Consider the following 22,696-nt stretch of genomic DNA (forward strand, 5'->3'; position numbering starts at 1 on the left):
ATTAGTGCTTATCCAATAAGCCTATAAATATGTACTTCTTTTTCATGAATGAACAAGTTGAGTTTTCTATTTTCTTCTACTCCTCTTCCACATAGAGTTATTTATCCTCTTCCATATTTTTCCTTCTATAATTCTTTTTTTTCTTCTCCCATAATTTCTGTTTCCAACAAAGTGGTATCAGAGCCATGACTAATGGAGGTATGGTTTCCTTCCAAGTTCCAGTACTCAAAACGAGTAATTATGACAATTGGAGTATCAAGATGAAGGCGCTTCTTGGAGCTCATGATGTTTGGGAAGTTATAGAAAAAGGCTACGTTGAGCCTCGTGATGACTCGACGTTATCTCCAACTGAAAAAGACAGTCTGAGAGATTTAAGAAAGAGAGACAAGAAGGCTCTCTTCCTCATTTATCAAGCTTTAGATGAGGATGGTTTTGAGAAGATTTCAAGTGCTACTTCAGCCAAGCAAGCATGGAAAAAGCTCCAAGTCTCATATCAAGGAGAAGAAAAGGTAAAAAAGGTACGACTTCAGACATTAAGAAGTCAATTTGATGTTCTTCGTATGAAAGAAGGTGAATCAGTATCTGATTACTTTTCTAGAGTCTCTACCATTTCCAATCAACTAAAGAGAAATGGTGAGAAACTAGAAGAAGTAACTATTATTGAGAAAATTCTTCGATCATTGGATTCAAAATTTGATAGCATTACAACCATCATCGAAGAGACCAAGGATCTACAAGTCATGACGATTGAGCAACTCCTGGGTTTATTACAAGCCCATGAAGAAAAGAAGAAGATAAATGAAGAAATTACTCAACAACTCCTAAAGACGACTCTTCAACCGACAAAGAAAGATGAAAGCTTCAATAACAATAAAAGTCAACGTAGAAGAGGTCGTGGATATGGATGAGGCCGTCCTAATGAGCAAGGATGGGTCTCCAACAACAACAATGAAAGAGGAGAACATTCAACAAGAGGACGTGGAAGAGGGTATACAAATTCGAGGTACGATAAATCTCAAGTTAAGTGCTACAATTGTGACAAATTTGGACATTATGCAAAAGAATGTAGATCACCCAAGAATAAAGTATATGAGAGAGTAAATTATAAGGAAGAAAGGAAAGAAGAAGATGACACTCTACTGCTAGCGTATAAAGATAATGAAAGAGAAGAAGATACAATTTGGTATCTCGACACCGGTGCAAGCAATCATATGTGTGGGAAAAGAAACATGTTCGTAGAGCTTGATGAATCAGTTGGTGGTAATGTATCCTTCGAAGATGAATCAAAGATTGAGGTAAAAGGCAAAGGTAACATTCTCATCCGTTTGAAGAATGGAAAACATGAATTTATCTCAAATGTTTTCTTTGTACCAAATATGAAGAGCAATATCCTAAGCTTAGGACAACTTTTGGCAAAAGGGTATGATATTCATCTAAAAGATGGTATGCTCATCTTGAAAGATCATATTGGTTGCTTAATTGCTAAGGTGCCTATGTCAAAAAATAGAATGTTCTTACTTAATATTCAAAATGATGTCGTCAACTGTCTCAAAGCTTGTTACAAAGACATCACTTAGCTATGGCATCTTTGATTTGGACATCTGAATTTCGGAGGACTAGAACTGCTTTCAAAGAAGGAGATGGTGAGAGGACTACCTTGCATCAAACATCCTGATCAAGTTTGTGAAGCATGTCTACGTGGAAAGAAATTTAGAAGAGGTTTTCCAAAGGAATCAAGTTCAAGAGCTCAAAAGCCTCTTGAACTTATACATACAGATGTTTGCGGTCTGATAAAGCCAAGTTAACTTGGTAAGAGTAATTATTTCATTCTTTTCATAGATGATTTTTCTCGAAAAACTTGGGTATACTTCTTGAAGCAAAAATCGGAGGCCTTCGACATATTCAAGAAATTTAAAGCTACCATAGAAAAGGAGAGCGGTCTCGAGGTCAAAGCTATGCGTTCTGATCGAGGAGGAGAATTTACCTCAAAGGAGTTTCAAGAATTTTGTGAAGCCAACGGAATACGACGACCCTTGACAGTTCCAAGATCCCCTCAACAAAATGGAGTGGCATAAAGAAAGAATCGAACCATCCTTGACATGACAAGGAGCATTCTCAAAAGCAAGAGGCTACCAAAGGAACTTTGGGCAGAAGCGGTTGCATGTGCAGTATACTTATCCAATCGATCACCAACTAGGAGTGTGTGGGGCAAGACACCACAAGAAGCGTGGAGCGGAAGGAAACCTGGAATTTCTCATCTAAGAGTTTTTGGGAGTATAGCACACATTCATGTGCCTGATGAAGCAAGAAGCAAACTGGATGATAAAAGTAAGAAATTTATTTTTATTGGCTATGATACTAACTCAAAAGGGTATAAGTTATACAATCCAGATACTGGGAAGACAATCATTAGCCGAGATGTCATATTTAATGAAGAAGAAGAATGGAATTGGGAATCTCAAAATAAAGATTACAACGTCTTCCCATACTTTGAAGAAGAAAATGTGGAGCAACCAAGGGTAGAGCAAACAAGAGAGGAGCCTACTACTCCACTAGTAACACCAACATCAAGTACTCAAGAGAATTTATCTGCATCAACTTCAAGTGAAAGAGTACCACGCTTTAGAAGCTTATGAGAAATTTATGAGGTAACTGAAAATCAAGATAATCTTACTCTATTTTGTCTCTTTGCGGATTGCGAGCCTATAGATTTCCAAGAAGCTATAAAAAGCAAAAGGTGGAAAGATGCAATGGATGAAGAAATCAAGGCGATAGAGAAGAATGACACATGGGAGTTAACGACACTTCCTAAAGGACATAAGGCGATTGGTGTGAAGTGGGTGTACAAAATAAAGAAGAATGCCAAAGGAGAAGTTGAAAGATATAAAGTAAGATTGGTGGCAAAAGGCTACAGTCAAAGATCTGGCATTGATTATGATGAGGCATTCGCTCCCGTTGCTCGATTAGAAACTGTCAGACTAATCATTACTTTAGCAGCTCAAAATAAGTGGAAAATACATCAAATGGATGTAAAATCTATTTTTTAAATGGAGTTCTTGAAGAAGAAGTCTATATTCAACAACCATTAGGTTATGAAGTTAAAGGACAAGTAGACAGAGTTCTAAAATTGAAGAAGGCTCTCTACGGGCTAAAGCAAGCACCAAGGGCATGGAATAGCCGAATAGACAAGCACATGCAAGAGAAAGGCTTCATCAAATGTCCTTATGAACATGCATTATACATTCAGAGTAAGGATAAAGCTGTTTTGATTGTATGCCTATATGTCGATGACTTGATCTTCACAGGAAGCAATCCAAGTATGTTTGGAGAATTTAAAGAAGTGATGACTAAAGAGTTTGAAATGACTGATATTGGGCTCATGGCATACTATCTGGGCATTGAAGTGAACCAAAGGGAAGATGGAAGCTTCATCTCACAAGCAGGTTATGCAAGAGAGATATTAAAGAAGTTCAGGATGAATAACAGTAAGTCTATAAATACCTCAGTAGAATGTGGAGTCAAGCTATCAAAGCATGATGAAGAAGAAAAAGTTGATCCAACATTTTTTAAGAGTTTGGTTGGAAGTTTACGATACTTGACGTGCACAAGGCCTGATATTCTTTATGCTGTTGGACTTGTTAGTCACTACATGGAAGATCCAACTACTACCCACCTTAAGATCGCTAATAGAATTTTGCGCTATATCAAAGGTACGATAGATTTTGGATTACTTTATTCAACATCTAACCACTTCAAACTTGAAGGATATAGTGACAGTGATTGGGGTGGAGATATAGATGATAGAAAGAGCACTACAGGATTTGTGTTCTTTATGGGAGATACAACTTTCACTTGGATGTCGAAAAAATAGCCTATTGTCACACTTTCTACTTGTGAAGCAGAGTATGTGGCTGCGACTTCATGTGTTTGTCATGCTGTTTGGCTCAGAAATTTATTGAATGAGTTAAGTTTACCACAAGAAGAGGCAACCAAGATACGAGTTGATAACAAGTCTACAATAGCACTAGCAAAAAATCCAGTCTTCCATGATAGAAGCAAGCACATCGATACGCGTTTTCACTATATCAGAGAATGTATTACAAGAAAAGAGGTGCAAGTGGAATACATAAAGTCTCAAGATTAAGTTGCTGATATTTTTACCAAGCCACTCAAATTTGAAGACTTCATCAAGATGTGATATTTGCTTGGAGTTACAAAATCAAGTTTAAGAGGGGGTGTTGGAAATTAAACTTGATTTTAAGATAAAAGTTGTTGATAAAATTTTATGGAGATAGAATGGTGAGTGGCAAGTCTTGACTAGAGATAGGATAGAGATAGAACTTGATGAATTGATAATTTTGATAAGAGTTCGTGGAGATAGAATTTTTTTAAAAAAAATCATGATTATCTCATATTAGTGCTTATCCAATAAGCCTATAAATATGTACTTCTTTTTCATGAATGAATAAGTTGAGTTTTCTATTTTCTTCTACTCCTCTTCCACATAGAGTTATTTCTCGTCTTCCACATTTTTCGTTCTATAATTCTTTTTTTTTTCTTCTCCCATAATTTCTGTTTCCAACACACTTGTGGTGTTCTATCTTGTACAAGACCTTTGCTACAGGGTGAGGCACAAACAATTCGGGCTGGGTTGGAGCCCAAGATAGCCCTTGGATAGATCCTTCTCTGTGGATGATTATATAAGGTTCCACGAAAATAAATGAAGGTATAATTTTCTTTTCTTACGCAAAGATAAATTTTCTTCTTCTTCGAGTTCTTTTGCTTTCTCATTTATGCATGCGAGCCTCACATCTTAGTTTATCAGTGATTTGATTGTTAAAGAGGGTAACACCGATAATACCAACCTTCAGCTGACAAGCTTTGCTTTGTAAGACACCGAGAGTGGACGCACCGATAAATCAATATCAAAAACAGATCCGAGAGAGTGATGAAGGGAACCATCACTAGATGCTTATATATATATATATATATATATATAAAACTTTTTATGTATATTTTTCTCACACCATTGATTCAACTCCGACCCCGAAGACACTAATCAATAATGATCCTATCCGAGCGTTGAGTCGACGGACGCTGGGGACGTGACACTCTCCGCTGTCTTCGACTAGTGGTGTGGATCTCTGGCGGACCTGCAAAGAAGTCGAGCCGAGAGGGGTTTCCCGGCGACGACCCTTCGACGCTCAAGTCAGGCAGTGAAGAAGAAGAGGAAAGTAACACTACTGTGGCTACAGTGATCAAGATTGCATACCTCCATCGAGGTCTGGGGGTCCTTATATAAGCCCCCGGGGAAGCGTGGGCACGCTTCTCGATGCGTGCACGATTCCCCAAACATACCTCAGTAGGGTTGTGTCAGAAAAGCATGTCTGACGCCATTTCGCATTCGTCCGAGCATATCCCTGATGTGACGGTGGAAACTTCCACCGTACAATATTCTGTCCGCTCCGGCAGCCGACCATGCTGTTTGTCGGCGGCAGGTGTCTCGAAGATGAAGTTACCAGTTGTCCTTTTTGTCTCTTTGCGCCCTTACTTATCTCCGGGCTGAGTGGACCAGCCGCTCGACACTCTTGGCCTTTGGGAATGCTCCGGTACCTCAGACCGGGCGGGGAAGCCCTGCTCGTGTGCTCGGATGGGATTGCGCCTTCTTGCCCTGTGGCTCGGCCGAGAGACTCCTTTACCTTGAGCATCAGAAACCCGCCCCATGGGCGGATTGTCTTTCGTCCAGTCGCCTGGGAGACCTGGGCCGGGTTCTCGGTCAGCCGGATGTCCGGGGATAGGCCGCCAGTCCGCTCGGCTCGACCTTGGTGTTGACCCTCTTGACCATTGACCTCCACGTGTCGTTGACCCTTCGCTACCGAGGGTCCCTCGTCTTTATTACCGGATCACATGCCTCCCTCTCAAGTCTAGTCGAAGGAGGCGCCGAGTCCGACTGACTGGACCATGAGTTTGGCTGAGCGTGTGCCTCCGCTTGGCCACTATAGGGTCGAATAGCGCCGGTCGGCTGAATGCCGAGGACTGTCCAATCGGCTTGTGATGGTGTCCGCGGGATCTTCTTGGAATGCGTGTAAATCTCCGCCATTACGGTTAAGCACGCGGGTTCTGCCTCGTGATGGGGCTCATTAAATGCCCTCCTCTGACCGAGTGCCACGTGGCGTGGGTGACGTCATCGTACGACCGCCGCCTTACTCTCGAAGCGACGTCCATCAGTTTGAAATGAACGGCGCGATGTGGGCCTCGGTCCCTGTGACCTGCATCCAACGGCTTAGGGCGGTCGGGCATAACCCTAAAAAGCCCTCGCCCTTCTCCTTCGCCGCACCTTCGCTTTCTCGTTTTCGAAGCTCTTGCTGCGCTCCTCTCTCCGGCGACCTCGTCCACCGGCCCTTCGGCGAACCCTCGTCTTCTTCCTTCGATCTTTTTGTCTGTAAGGTTCTTCTACCTTTCTTTCTTTGATTCCTATGTTTTCTTTGCGCTCTTGGCCGCATTTCGTCTTTTGGTTACTGCTTTGCTCATCTCCTCGCTCGTGCCTTTGCTTTCCCTTTCGACTTCTGCTTCCTCCGTTGTTCTGGCGATGACAAGTTCCTCTCAACCTACGGACCTCGCTCTCGGCCCATGGTCGACGCACCCCATCGCTCGACCGTTGCCCTTCCAACGGCCAAATGCCTCAGCCTGAAGAGACCAATGACAAGTCGAGAGATGCAAAAGAACACCTCCACCTCCAGTCGACTAGGCACAAGTTCCCGCCTGGGTCCACCAAGATCTCCTGACACGGTAAGATGAGAATCGCAATAACGCCGCTTGTGGGGATATCGGTATGATAGCCGAGGGTCCAATTGATGGAGACTCTAACCGAGCAAGAAAATCTCACACTCATCGATTGGAGATCCATGCGATCAGCTATAGTACAGAGTAGGCATCGAGGCCCAAAATTAGCATCCGATGTAAAGAATAAATATTTAGAAGGGATCAAGATGCCCATAATGATGTACTAATAATCAAGGATGTCATAGCCAATTACAACGTCTACTGAACTTTTGTTGACATGGCTAATTCGGACAACATCATTTTCCGACAAGGATTAAAACAACTACAGATAAAGCCGAGCGACCTCCAACCCATAATGACACCTTTATCAGTTCACGGGTAATGAAGTTCAACCGCTCGATCATATCAAGCTGGCCATATCATTAGGGGAGGAGCCCTTGATGAGGACGCGTTGATCAACTTTCATAGTCGTAGACGCGGCCTATACATACAATGTTATCCTGGGCCGATCGACTCTAAAGAGTTCTGGACAATTGTCTCCACCTTCTGTCAGAAAATAAAATTCCCCGTGGATGATCAGGTCAGGGGCGTTAAAGGAGATCAACTAGTAGCACGCAAGTGCTATGTTGATATAATCAAAATTGAAGCCAACTCTACTCGGAAGATGCGGCGGATGGAAGTTAACACCATTCGAGAAGCACCACCTACCTTGATCTATGAAGAGATGGAGGAAGTTCAAATTCGACTAGGCCGACCGAAAGCCACTACCCTAGTGGCTGCTGACCTACCTTCAGAACTTAAAGAACAGCTTGTTGCTTGTTTAACATGTAACTATGATGTTTTTGCTTGGGAACACAAGGAGATCACAGGCGTCTCTCCCACCATCATGGAGCATGTACTCTATGTCTTCCCGAAAGCCTGACCAGTCAAGCAGAGAAAAAGAGACTTTAGGGTGGATCAAAATAAGATCATCCGGACAGAAATAGACAAGCTATTGGAGGTCGGCTACATCCAAGGGGTGCAGTTCCCAAGTTGGTTAGCCAACATAGTTCTGGTGCCCAAGCCGGAAAACAAATTGAGTGTCTGCATCAACTTCAGAGCTTTCAACAAAGCATGTCCCAAGGATTACTACCCCTTGTCGAGAATTGATCAAGTAGTAGATTCAACTTCTGGCTATGAGTTAATTTGCATGCTGGATGCCTATCAGGGCAACCATGAAGCACCATTTTCCAAGGACGACTAGGAGAATGTTACCTTTATAACTGCTGAAGGCACTTACTGCTATAATGTTATGCCATTTGGACTAAAGAATGCAAGTGCTATCTTCAACTACTTATAAATAAAATGTTCCGAAAGTAGATTTGACGAAATATGAAGATTTATGTGGACGACATTCTTATTAAATCCCTTAGGGCGGCCGACCTGTGCACTGATGTGGAAGAAACCTGCTAGACTTTAAGGTGACACAGACTAAAGCTCAACCCCAATAAATGTTTGCTCGGAGCAAAAAGTTGGCGGTTCCTAGGATACATTATGACCGAGCGAGGGATAGAAGCCAACCTAAGCAAAGTACAAGCCCTTCAAGACATGACTCCCCCACTCAATTTTAAAGAGGCATAAAGACTGACCGGTCGGATCACAGTCCTGTCTCAGTTCATCTCCCAATTAGTCGATCAAAGTTTGCCTTTTTGCAAGATCCTTCGCCAAGCCACCAAATTCTAGTGAGATATTGACTGTGACAAAGCTTTTATGGAGTTAAAAAATTATCTAGGCGCCCTACCTATATTTTCTAAGCCAGTGGCGGGCGAACCTTTGTGGGTGTATTTGATAGCCAATGAGCACATAGTCGGATCAGTGTTGGTGAGGCAAGAGGGCAAAGATCAACAACCTGTATACTTTTTAAGTCATTTATTAAAAAGGAGCCAAGTGTCATTACATTGCACTCGAGAAATTAGAGTATGGAGTGGTCTTAGTTGCTTGGAGGTTGCATCCCTATTTCTTTTCTCACCCAATCATGGTACTTAATAAAGCCGAGTGACCTCCAATCTATGATGACACCTCTTTATCAGTTCATGGGTAATGAAGTTCAACCGCTCGGTTAGATCAACCTGGCCATATCGTTAGGAGAGGAGCTTTTGATGAGGACGCGTCGATCAACTTTTATAGTCGTAGACGCGCCCTCAACACACAACGTTATCTTAGGCCGATCGATCCTAAATGAGTTCCGGGCAGTTGTCTTAACCTTATGCCAAAAAATAAAATTTTCCGTGAATGATCAGGTCGGGGAAGTCAAAGGAGATCAACTAGTAGGACACAAGTGCTATGTTGATATAATCAAAACTGAAGCCAACTCTGCTCGGAAGATGCGACAGATGGAAATTAACACCATCCAGGAAGCACCGCTTACCCTGATCTATGACGAGATGGAGGAAGTTCAAATTAGACCAAGCCGACCGGAAGCCACTACCCTAGTGGTTGTCGACCTACCTCCATAACTTAAAGAAGAGCTTCTTGCGTATTTAACTCGTAACAATAATGTTTTTACTTGGGAATCCATGGAGATCACAGGCGCCTCTCCCACCATCATGGAGCATGTACACCATATCTTCCCGGAAGTCCGACTAGTCAAGTAGAGAAAAAGAGACTTTGGGACACATCAGAATAAGATCATCCGGGTAGAAGTAGATAAACTATTGGAGGCCGACTATATCCGAGAGGTGCAATTCCCAAGCTGGTTAACCAACACAGTTCTAATGTCCAAGTTAGAAAATAAATTTGGGGACTACTGAAATAATAAATTTCTATTTATCTAATAAATAATAGATACTATAAGACGATTATCTTAAATATCTCTTAAATATAATCATTACTGGGTTGATATTAACCCGATTCTATTAAATATATTATTTAACACGTCATCAAAATTGTAGATGAAGTTAGTTTCATAAGAATAATTTTTAAGGCAATCCAAAAAAAAAAAAATTGTTCTTATTTAACGAGTCTCTAATGATGCATGCACATGTTAATAGGAAACACAATTTAGTTTTAAATTATAATTTGAATACACAAATTGGAATATGATACAACTGAATAATACCAAAAGTCAATTTTCTCTCATATAACTTTAGCTAATGAAATACCAAAATAACTAATACTTATTAAAATTAGCATTTGGAAACCCCAAAATAAACAACTATATATATTTAGCCTATAAACCTCCAACGTAACAAAACTGGCTACTTTTGTTTCCACTATAAATATATATAACCCCTCAGCCTCAGTACTCATGTTCTTGCCCCACCCGCAGCTTATATTATATCCTTAATGCAAATGTGGTCGGCACGAGCAGCTGGAATTCTTCTCTATATAATGGTTCTATCTTTGCTTTCGGGAATAAGTGGAATGGCATCGGACAACAACCCTGTCATCTATGACTACTCTCCTTACTTTCTCGTCTACAAAGACGGCTCTGTCAAGCGGCTCAAGGCCGAGGAGCAAACGCCGGCCGGCCTCGACCCCCTCACTAACGTCGACTCCAAGGATATCCGCATTTCCGCCGATGTCTCCGCCCGCATCTATCTTCCTCCTATCAATATCAACTCTAATAGCACAAAGCTCTCCCTCATCCTCTACTTTCGCGGCGGCGGCTTCTGCATATTCTCTTCTGCCTCCCCCATCGTCCACCGCCATCTCAATGGCCTCGCGGCCGTCTCCTCTTCTATCATCCTCTCCGTCGACTACCGTCGCGCACCGGAACACCATATCCCTGTGCAATATGATGATTGTTGGGCTGCTCTCGAATGGGTCGCATCCCATCGCAGCGACGCCGGTGAGAAAAATGATATAATAATTAACATAGAAATTAAAATAATATATATATATTTTTATAATTTGGCACATATATAATTAATATTCCTGCATGTGTACGTAGAACCGTGGCTCCTCGATCATGCTGACTATGACAGAGTCTACTTAGCCGGTGACAGTGCCGGCGGCAACATCGTGCACAACCTGGCTATGCGAGTTGGGTCTCAAGGGCTGATCTCCAGTTATAGCTTGAAGCTAGCGGGGACGATACTACTAGATCCTTACTTCTGGGGGAAAAATCTGACAGCCTCAGAGAAAGCAGCCGATCCAGTATTAAGGAAGAAGTTGGACCAACTGTGGGGAATGATTTGCCCAGAGTCGACGGCCGGGAATGACGACCCGCGCGTGAATCCCTTGGCGGTGGGAGCGCCGAGTTTGGCAGATCTAGGGTGCACGCGCATGCTGCTGTGCACGTCGGAGAAGGACGCAATGAGGGATCGGGCGCTGATGTACTATGAGGCGTTGACGAAGAGTAGTGGGTGGCGCGGGACGGCTGAGTTGTATGAGGCGGCAAGGGAGGATCATGAATACTATCTGAACCATCCAGACAGCAACAGCACTGCTATGCTTCGTGTCAGAATCGCAGCATTCTTGACTTGAAGTTGTTGAATCAATATGTACTCTAGTCTAGCTAGCATACCATGATAATAAAAATAAATGTCAACTCATGCTAGGCTAGGAGTGGCTTTTGTATACCTTTTCTATTCGACATTAATTCTGAATAAAATTATAATATATAATAACTCTAAAAAGTTGAATAAAATATACTATATTTATTGAAGTAAAATGTTATATCACTCATCTTTTGGCCAAGTTAAATCGACCATAATAATTAAGACTAATTATAAAATGATTGATTCTGAATGTTTATTTTATTGAAGTAAAATATTTTATTGCATACTCCAAGGTTTAATATCGTCGTTCCACGATAATATATTGATGTGGATATGTGTTAAGGACATGGGAGGAATTAGGAGGAAAGGGGAGGGCAATTTAATCAAATCATTGTATCAAGGGTACTGTAGACCACGAGCAGAGAGGGAGCTTTTTTCGGTCTCTGCGTTTTTGCTCCGCTGCCACCGGAAACGTCCTCCCTCTCACGATCCTCGCCGGCACCAACGCCGACGCCGACCGCCGGCCTGCGCCTCTGCTCCTCTCCTTCTCCTCACCGCCGGCCTCGCACGCAAGGGAGGAGCCTCCTGCTTTGCGCCGACCGCTACCGTAGATGCCTGGTGCATCACTCGCCGCGCCCTCTGCTGGAACCCATCAGCTGACGCCGACGGTCGCTCCCCTTCACGCCGCCATCGCTGCCTGCTCCTTTGTCGCCAGCAACCCTCACTTCACTCCTCCTCTCATCTTCTCTTCTCACCGGCAACCCCTCTTCCTCTCCCTCGCCTCTCGTCGACAGCTCCTCTTGTCGACAACGCCATCAAGCAACCCATGCGCCGGCAGACCTCTCATCTCCCTTTCTCGTAACGCTCGAAGCTCCTCCCGGCCAATGCTGCCGTCGCCATCGACCACGAGCGGCCATGACCGACTCCTACCGCCGCTCTCCTCCTTTCCAGCGCTGCCACTATCTCTGTCCGCAGCCATAGCGGTTCAACCGGAAATCCCCTCTCTAGCCGCCACCGCAGCAGATCACCGGCTAGCCCTTCCAAGGTTGGTCGTCGCTGGTACTGCACTGCCGGGGCATCCATCTCCGGCGGCCCCCAGCACCTACTATCACGGTAGGCCTCACTGTCGCCCATTACACAGTATTTCATTTTCATTATGTTCCGATTGTCGCATCGATCCAGCCTTGTGGTTATTACGTCCGGTCTTTAAGTCGTTGTCTCGTTTTGACTTGTGTGTCGTGTTCTCATCTGTGCACCATTATTGTACCCCGGCCTGTGTGCCACTAGTATCTCCCGACCTGCGTGCCACTAGTATCTCTCGGCCTGCGTGCCACTAGTATCTCCCGGCCTGCGTGCCGATATCATATCCCGACTCGCTTGTTGCTGTCATATCCCTGTCTGTGTGTTATTTCCCGACCTGCGTGCCGATCTCGTTACCCAGCCTGTGTGTCGATCTCGGGTCCCGGCCTGCGTGTCGGTGTCGTATCCTGGTATGCGTGCCGGTGTCGTATCCCAGTCTGCATGCCGATGCCTTATTCCGGTCTACGTGCCGGTGCCTTATCCCGGTTTGCATGCCGGTATTATATCCCGACCTGTAGCTCGTCTTCCGGGTCCATGCCTCGTTCAACTTTTCGTCGTCTGATCCAGCTCTCCATCCTGATCGGGCGTCGTCTACTCTTCCGTGTCCCAACAACTCACACCGCGTCCCATCCGAGGGCGCCCCAGGGCCAGATCGCTGGCTGCAGGTAGCGTTGACTAGAGGACTTTTGAAGACTTGGTCAACATAAAAGCCATCTCAACACCCCCGCCCCTCCGGGACGTCGCGACTCGGTCAACATTCTCGCCACCTCACCCGGCAGTCCGTCTGACTCAGTTTCCGGACGGGATCATATATGATACGAGATATGATATATCGATCAAACTCAAGGTAATATAACGGTCAAAATCAAGATGATATGGCGATTAAAGTCAAGGGAAAAGAAGATTTCTTATCTGGCTTCGTTATCCGCCCAACGTTAAGGCTCTCGGCGCAAGCCTGACCGGATTATAGGTCATTCGGAAGAGACCTGACCGGTCGAGCATAGGAGGTTCAATGTCTTGTTCTTGAAATAGGAATTAAGTTGGCATGTCTAATCATTCAATCGCCGACTAAGCTTAAGAATGTTCGACCCACCTCATATTCGATCGACCATAGGGCCAATCGAGGTAAAGGTCAGACTCCCCACTTTACACGAGCCTCTCTGTGCACGCCCGATTAGACTTATAAGGGTTAACCCTAAGAGTCCCCACACGGTGTAGAAGGCCTCTAAGCGTATTTGACCGATGTTATGGTCGGACGAACCCATACAGCTCCAATGTACTCTTCTCTCTTATGTGCACAAGTGTAAATCTGGTCAGAATGCCAAATCTTTGATTTACTTTACCAACACATTATAATACTGATGATCAACGTAAAGTACCGATCGAATTACTCAAAATACGGCTCCATTTCTCTGGACAACCCATTACACACCTGACTCGGAAGAAGGAGGTCACTATACATGGCCCCTGAGCACCGAGCATTACACTAGCTCCTCCATAAAAAGGACCTCGAACGGGTCCTTAACTTTATCATCATGAATCACGCCCACATGCCATCTAGCATGTGGAGGCCGAACGAGAAAGATATCTTGAGCCCCCTCGGAAAGCCTTACAACGGTAGTGCATGTACCACTGTTTAGCCACTCATGACACTCGGGAGTACTATAATCTAGCAAATCGTCAAAATAACAATAAAAAATTTCACGGACACTCGGGGGTGCTATTTCACTTATTTTCATAGCCTTGTAATTAAAGAAGTCATCCTCCTGCGGACTTGTGATTTGAGTATCACCAAGTAGCGATCGAGTACTCATAGATCAATTTTAGGATTCAATCAATGGCATGCTTATGGGTTAATTCTGAGCATAAATTAAGCTCCAAATAGCAAATGCAAAAGCAATTTGTTCCATTTACTTATGCTCCCATTCATTCTTTGGGCTCACAAAAAGGCTGTGACATCGAATGGGATAATTATTATTCCGCGGGCTATTGAATCCGTTAATTCGTGCGTGAATATCAAAAATAATTTTAAAACATATTTATTCAAAAAGGAATATTAGAAAATAGGAAAAGAACAATACTACCAAAAATACTAATAAGCCAATTAAAATCTCTTTTTACTTAAACCCAAATAATTATTTATATAAACTTCAAATCCTAAGATACAAAGAAAAAAATAAATCCCAACATATAAACTTTAATTCCTAACTTGTAAAGAAAGGGAAAAAAATTCTAACATAAAGAAAAAATTCTAAACATACTCACAATCCTAAAATTTTTAAACGAATTCCAAATAAAAAATTATAAATAAAAATAAAAATTACTAAAAATATCCCAATTACTAAAAAATAAAATTTTACTAAAAATAGTAATAAAAATCTTCGAATCCTCTTGTATCAGTTGTCCTGGGTTAAAAAAACTCATTCTTGAGTTGTATTAGATGGTAGCCTAGGAGAAAGATTATCTGGTACCAATCGGTAAAAATTTGTTGGAGGGTGAAACGTATCAAGTCAAAGTTTTGAGACATGAGCGGTAGTTCTTTGCCTTGTGTTGATACACTACGTAATCTCCTACTTCATGTTAGGACACTCTGTGAGCTGAGAGGTAATTAGCTCCAATCGCTCCAATGATGATTTATTGCAGTGAAAACTCGAAGCAAGCATTAATACCCTTGATTTTACATGGTATCCACCTCCTTGAGATGACTAATCTAAGGGTACACTCTCCTCACTCATAGTACAGTAGTACACTATGAAATCCTCCTTCTAGAAGGCGGAGAAGTCTCGTATAAACTCCAACACGAGAATACACAAGCAATACAACAAAAGATACAATAAGAACAAGGAAATGAATACTAAAATAAGGAACCTTTGCTCTTAATCTCTTGTTGCTATGGATCACCTCTTGATGCTTGAAAATGTAGCAGCACTTTGCTCCAAAAACTTTCAATAACTGGCGGAAAGAATCAAAGAAGAAGTTGCGTTTGAATCTTCGTCATCACCTTTATATCCTACGGATTAGGGCTCCCAATCGATTAGTCTTAACCCCAATCGATTGCCACGTTAGATTTGAGCGCATCTAGCCATCCAAACCTTGTCACAAATCTTTTCTATTAGGAGATTGTTGGTGCAATCATTCCCCAAGTCATGGTTGATCAGTTTGACTAAGCTCAAGTGGATTAAAGCTTGAGTTTCGATGTTTAGACAATATATTGTGGACAATATGTTTGGACAATGTGTTGTTGGACAATATGTGAGAAAGGTCAAGTAAGTCAAGGAGGACCCAGTACTTGATTGGTAAAGTCCTAACTGGAGGTTAGGCAAGACAAGTCCTAACTCGGGAGTTAGGCAAAGGAAAAATCCAAGTGAGTCAGGGAGGACCACACGTTGGCAAAGAAAGTCCAAGTGGGCCAAGGAGGACCGCAGATTGGCAAGGAAAGTCCTAAGTACGATTAGACAAAGAAAGTCCAAGTGAGTCAAGGAGAACTGCACGTAGGCAAGGAAAGCCTTAATTGCGGTTAGGCAAGTAAAGTCCAAGTGGATCAAGGAGGATCACCCGTTTGAAAAAGAAAGTCCTAAATGCGGTTAGGCAAAGGGAAGTCCAAGTGGGTCAAGGGGGATAACACGTTTGTAAGGTAAAGTTCTAACTGCGGTTAGGCAAGAGGAAAATCCAAGTGGATCAAAGAGGACCACACTTGGTGACTGGAATTCCAACGAGAAGTTGACAAAATCCAAGTGTGTCAAGAGATTGACCGGACACTTGGTGGAGAAGTCCCAACAGGTCACGGTTGACTGGAGATTAGGCAAGGAAACCTTAGACTTGGGTTGAGCAAGTAAGGATTGGGTAATCGATCATGTGATCTATTGAGACTCATGAGCGCATCTCTTCGTGAAGTGCATGATCGATTGGAAGCTAGTTTTCGCGAAGCGCGGTGCATTGCACTGTGTTGAATCGATTGGGAAGAGTCCCAATCAATTGAGGATATTGCGAGAGGCTTAATTGATTAAGCTTGGTCACGAGCAAGCAGAGAGCTTTTGAATCGATTGGGTGATCGATTGAAACTGCTTGATCGATTGGGTAATCGATCGGAAGAAGCTTGCTAGGGAACAGAGGACTTCGTAATCGATTGGCTTATAGATTAAGTAGGCCCGTAATTGATTGGTTAATCAATTAAGTGACGAAGAAAAGAGTTGTTGCAAGATTTGGATGACTAAATGTGCTCTGATCTGACATGACAATCGATTGGGGGTAAGGCCAATAGATCAGGATCCCTAATCTGTGGGATATAAAGGTGATGACAAAGATTCAAATGCAACTTCTTCTCCGATTCTTTCCACCAGTTCTTCAAGGTACTTAAAAGTTCATAAATTAAAACTTAATTACAAAAATAAAAAATAGCTGATGCAGGCACTTGGACTAAGTCCAAGCGCCCTACCTCCACCTCCGCAAAACTGGCCCACAGTTTTGCCGAGGTGCCCCAGTTTTTGTGGGTCCGGGCACCCGGTGTTAGATCCGGGAGCCCAGACAAATGCTATAAAAGTGCCCCATGGGGAACCTCTTCCACTCACCTTAAATATTTTTCCTCGAAGGTTCTTCACCGAACCTTTAAAGAAAGAAACAAAAATTCCACAAACCTTTAAACTCTCTTCCGATTCTTGAGCCATGTTGCTGAGGATCAACAGAGGTTGTCATTTATTTTATAAATATTCAGAATGTCTCACTAATATTCAAAACATAAACTTTTTTTAAAAATTTTAGTAATAGTTTAGCCTTTAATTTTTATTTCATTGAGTAGAAAGAAAACAATCGATGTTGGTGTTGGCCCCTCTAGGATTCTTAGCATTGACCTTAGGTTTCTCACTGAAGAACATAAGGCTAGATTTTCATCCATTTCTCAGGTACCTTCACCTAGTCGATACTTATGTAGGACTTTCTTTCAGTATTCATGCATTCCTAGTGTAGAAGTTATTGAGTATTATCACTTACATAGACTAGTTTATTGTTCAAGTTCGGTTAACTCAAGTTTGTGTGTCAAATTGTACAATAACATAGTCAAAGTAGACGATTTTACATACACCTTTAGGGTCACCACTAAATAAGTCACAATATCTCCCACCATCCTTAGAGACTTCCTAGGTCTGCGACCCTCAGTTGTTCCTTTTGTATGTTATCCTCCTAGGGATTTATCATTTGGTAATCCCTACTCCCACATCACGTTGGATACTATATATTCATATTTTTTTTAGAGGTGAGAGGATACTGACAATCACCCAGTTTAGGTCAGTCACACTTAGTGTTCAACATTATATTCTCTATAGGGTCCTAGTGAAGTGCATCTTGCCACTTACCACTAGAGACGTTGGTATGATGCAACATTTTCACTCCTTCCTCCTATATGCATTCTGTCAGAGGCTAGAAATAGATATTAGCCTTCACATGTTTTGTACCATTATCTACTTAGTTAGTATCTGCACTAGCAGATAGGCCCTCATGCCCTACTACCACATTCTAACCATCTACTTATACTCATTAGGTATTGATGTCACTATAGGTGATGTGACTCCTCTAAATGTGTTCTGCATGATAGGCGCTAGGAGTCTATCTTTAGTCTTTATTGTTGGTGCGGGAAGCATCCGATGATTGAACTTGTGTTTTGATTATGTTAAAGGGTTCAAAGTTAGGTTGTCTTGTTATTTAACAAGGTTGAATGAGTTTGCAGGAAAGTCCTAAGTGTACTTAGGTAACAGTCCTAGCTGCGGTTAGGTAGGTGGAAAGCCCTAGGGGGTGGTAACCCTAGGCGGAAAGTCTTGGCGAGTCGAGGGCTTCGGGCAAAAGTCCTAGGGGGTGGTAACCCTAAGTGGAAAGTCCTGGTGTCACGAACCAGGTGGAAGACTGGATAGGTTGTGGAGCGGACACCCAGTAGAAAGTCTTGGAGCTTCGGGTGTTGAGCAAAAGTCCTGTCAGTCTGGAGGATCGGTCTGACAACATGTATACTTTTCTGAGTGGAGTAGGTGAGGACGCATTCCTCGGTGAGGGAGCAGTAGGCATCGGTTTGACCTAGGGTTTCCGGATGAGAATCCGAAGTTAGAACTGGACAGTCTGAAAACTATCAAATATATTATTTATCATGCATATATTGTGCTAACTTTGTTTTACAGGGTATGGTTAGTTTCTTGGACTAACGTATTTTGTAGGAAGCGAATTGGACGTGTTTGCCTCAGATGAACAGTACCCGAGGCACCCTCCATGGAGTTTGGAGGCACCTCGGGTGACCTGGAGAAGCAACCTCACAGCAAGGTACGAGGGTGCCCTCATGGAGCTTGAGGGTACCCTCGACACTGGCGCGAGGGCACCCTCAAGCGGATAAGTTTGAAGTAGTCAAGGCTTATCGACGCTGCATTTTTGGCGGGGCTGAGGGCGCCCTCCATGTTATTGGAGGCGCCCTCCACAGGCTTTATAAGCAGGTCTCGAGCAACAACTAAGAACAACAATAAACGTGCAACCATTCTTCTGTGTGCTGCTTAAAGAACGATCCGACAAAGCTGTGACAAGATACCGACGACCCGAAGCTTTAAATTCTGTATTTTCTATTGTTGGTATAATTTCAGTACCGCTTTAATTTGTTTTTCAAGTTATAAATTTCTGAGCTTATAGTGATTAACCAAAGTAAACATTCAACAAGCATGGGCCTTTGTGTAGGAGTCGCCACAGGCTCCGAACCATGTAAATCTTGGCGTCTGTGTTTTCAATTGTTATTTAACTTTTCGCTGTGTTTTACTCATAATCTTCCGAAAAAAAAGTGAAAGCCATGAGCGTTATTCACCCCCCTCTAGCGCTTTTGATACAACAATTGGTATCAAAGCGGGGTCGATCTGAATCGGTACAACTACCGTTCAAGCATTATTATTCGTCACTTTTTCGTCCGTTTCTGTTAAAAATAAAACCTTACGCCTTTCATTTTTTCCCTTCAAAACTATTTTTGAAAAATTCATTTTCATCTTTTCACATTGGTCGGTATTAGCGAAATATTGCATTTTCAAATGTTTGAAATAATATTTTTTCTTCTCGAAATTAGTGAATTGTTATTTTTATCTTTCTCCCGCACTACTAATCCAAGACCAAGTCTTGGAACATTTGTTTTTATTTTTCTTTGTGTGTGAGATTCCTTTTTAATGGCCTACCAAGATGGGAAAAGCACTGTCACGCCCCAGGTAGTCCCTGCCAGAATAAATTTCGGCAGCATCTCCCCTGTACGAGTGACAATCTGAAGCATTACTACATACAAAATATACCTCAGCCACACTCGGCTGGAATATATATACAAAATATAAACAACAGAACACGCAATTTAATATACTCAGCCTACCCGGCTGGACAAAAATGAAATAAACACAACCACGCAGTTTATATCATCAGCCCACTCGGCTGGAACAAAATAAATATAACCACGCAGTTTAATAAATCTACACGGCTGAACGTAAACACACAGCAGCGGAAGACATAAAATGATACGAACGTAAAACCAACAACGACACTAATAAAAATACCTGTCATCACAGACTTGACCCAAAATTCATATCGACTTGTTCAAAAGCAAAGTACGCAAAATTAACATACAATCCAAAACGATAACAAAACCAAAACGAAAACTATCCTCGAGTGTGACGTAGGACCCAGGACTGGCAGTCGGCATCTCTCCAAGCATCCATGACTCATCTATCTGTTACCTGGTGAAAGAAAATCATTTTGTGGGGTGGTGAGTATTGGAACTCAGCGGGTAAGGAAAGAGATAGTGCATGAACATAACATGTAAGTAGAGAGTGTCAACAGTATACAGTCTCATAAGAGAAATAGCAGATACTATAATAGAACCAAAATAAATACTCATACCTGAAACCATATCCTATGCTAGGTATAGTAGGTCAGAACTGGTACTAATCTGCTACAGTACTGCTCATACTACAGAGGTAATAAGCAAGGTATATACAAATTTCCAATGACTAAACATCTATAATGAGAATATATCTCAACCTAAGTAAGCATATCAGCATATGTGAACTCAAAAGTAAGCAATAACAGCATATATAGACAGTAGCAGCCAAAGCAAATATAATAACAAACAGCGTATGCACGGATGGTCACTCCCGCCCACCTCTCTGCACCATGACCCCTGTATGGTCGAGAGGCCGGGTCAGTGACAGACTGTACACCACTCCAGCTACCACTCACACGAGTGGCCGAGGGGACAGTTGCATAGTAGCTAACGTCCCTGCTGCTCGTACTCCAGCTACCACTCACACAAGTGGTCGAGTGCGGCACGACAGGACAAGCGACATCAACTCCAGCTACCACTCTCTCGAGTGGCCGAGGATACGGCATGCATGCAATGACATGATGCGAACAATGCAACAGTCATCGTATATATATAAGCAGAAACATGTATGCTACATGAAGCCAGCATGCTCAATACGGTACATAAACAAACAATAGTTAAAGCATACAAATATGATATTTAGTATCTGCTATTGATCATGGACAACAACAAGAGACTGTATAGATATGGAATGAATTTCTCAAAGATTGTGTGGAAGTATCAAGCGCAAGAAACTAAGAGTGGAGTTAAGGTAAAATAGTCCTTATCCAAAAATAGTTCATGCACTAAGTTCAAAGAACTATAGAATCAAAATAAGAAGTACCCGCCTTTATACGTAGCTCGTGTCCACCATCTTTAACAAGATCCAAAAGATCACATCCAATCCGAATCCTACAAATACGAGAGACAGGACAAAACTAAGAATCTATAATTAATGTACCAACTATTAATCGATCTAAACCATTTCAAACTCTTCCTTCACATACTTCAATCTACGAACTACAAGAATCCCCTAATCCCCAGCTATGCGAGAAAACAAAACATCTTCAAGTTAAATCCACAAGAATCCACAGTTATTCAAGGAAATAAAACGTCAATCGAATTGAACCTCTACCTTCCAAATCTATTCAATATTTTTGAAGCTACGAGACTACAAGAGAATCAAGGATTAAAACGCCAACCACACAGTGTCCACTGATTCGGAAGCAGGAAGAAAACGAAAGCACCATCATTCGAAACTTTAAACTGCCCATACCGAAGAAAGATATCAACGCAACCGATTCCACGAAAAGCTTGTCTCCATAAACACAATCCATCTAGACGAATTCAACAAACCTACACTCATTCATGAAACCCCAAATCTGATGCTGGAAACCAAAAGGAGCCAAATCGCATCCCAATCAACCAAAACAATCATCATAATCGGATCAAAACTTTCGAGGAAAAATTGGAAAGTACAAAACATCATCTCAACCAACCGAGACCACCTAGACCTCTATCCCGAATCCATACCATCAAGCAGAAACCATCTGAACACCAAATTCACTCTCAAACACCCAAATCCAATCCAAGCATGCATCATCCAAAGATTAGTCAAGAACAAAAATAGCAAACTGACCCTGTACAAGAACATAGAAACATCCTCAATTAAAACCTATCCTACCCCTTACCTCAGAGATCGCATACCAAAATAAGGGAAATACTCACCGGATCAGCTAGGGCACAGCTCGAAGAGATGAGGATCAGCGGCCTTGCTGCTCGCGTGAGGGAGAAGGAAGAAAGGGGTCGGATGCTCGCGCGAGGAGAGGAAAACGTCAGCTGTGGGGTGCTCGGGCAAGGCAGCAAGACCAAGATCGCCAGTTGCTGCAATGCTCGCGCATGTGGGAGGAGACCAGCGGCCGGGCTCGTCTCTGGTGTTGGCGCGAGGGGTGGCCAGCGGCTGCGATCTGTGGTGCTCGTGCGAGGGAGAAGAGTCGCGGCTAGGGTGCTCGCGTGAGGGAGAAAGATCGCCGGAAGCTGTGGCTTGACGACGAACAGGACCGGCGAGGGATTTTGGGCGGCGTCGCGTGTGAGCTTGGGGAGGAGTCAGCGGTAGGGAAAAACTTAGGGCATGAGGATAATAAGAGAAAGGAATTTATAAACTTAGGGGTTTCTAAATCAAACCCTAGCTCAATTCCTTAATCAACTCCCACTTCCAGGTATTCCTAACAGACTTTTATCGGGCCTATTAGTGCATCCCCTCTAAATACGTCATACGAGCTCCAATTAATTCCAGAAAAATTTCTAAAAATTCTAAAAAATTCCGTTAAGGTTTTCCGTCCATTAAACTTTATTATTTATTTATTATTTGTTTCCGTATTTTACAAGCACTGCATGCCTGCTACTCTTGTCCAGCGAAAATTTTGGATACTGGAAAGACCAGATGGAGCACCAACTAAAAACCCAAGTGGAGATATGGACCATAGTCCAGATCGGATTT

General features: G+C 42.7%; 1 protein-coding gene across 1 annotated transcript; it reads left to right on the top strand.

Moving 5' to 3' along the window:
* Positions 1-10,185: 10,185 nt before the first annotated feature.
* Positions 10,186-11,250, top strand: LOC122054713 (2-hydroxyisoflavanone dehydratase-like). The gene is made up of 2 exons (XM_042616150.1): positions 10,186-10,612; positions 10,715-11,250. The coding sequence occupies exons 1-2, from the start codon at positions 10,186-10,188 to the stop codon at positions 11,248-11,250; spliced, it is 963 nt and encodes a 320-aa protein (XP_042472084.1).
* Positions 11,251-22,696: the final 11,446 nt, after the last annotated feature.

Source organism: Zingiber officinale, chromosome 3B (genome assembly GCF_018446385.1).
Source record: "Zingiber officinale cultivar Zhangliang chromosome 3B, Zo_v1.1, whole genome shotgun sequence".
NCBI lineage: Eukaryota > Viridiplantae > Streptophyta > Magnoliopsida > Zingiberales > Zingiberaceae > Zingiber > Zingiber officinale.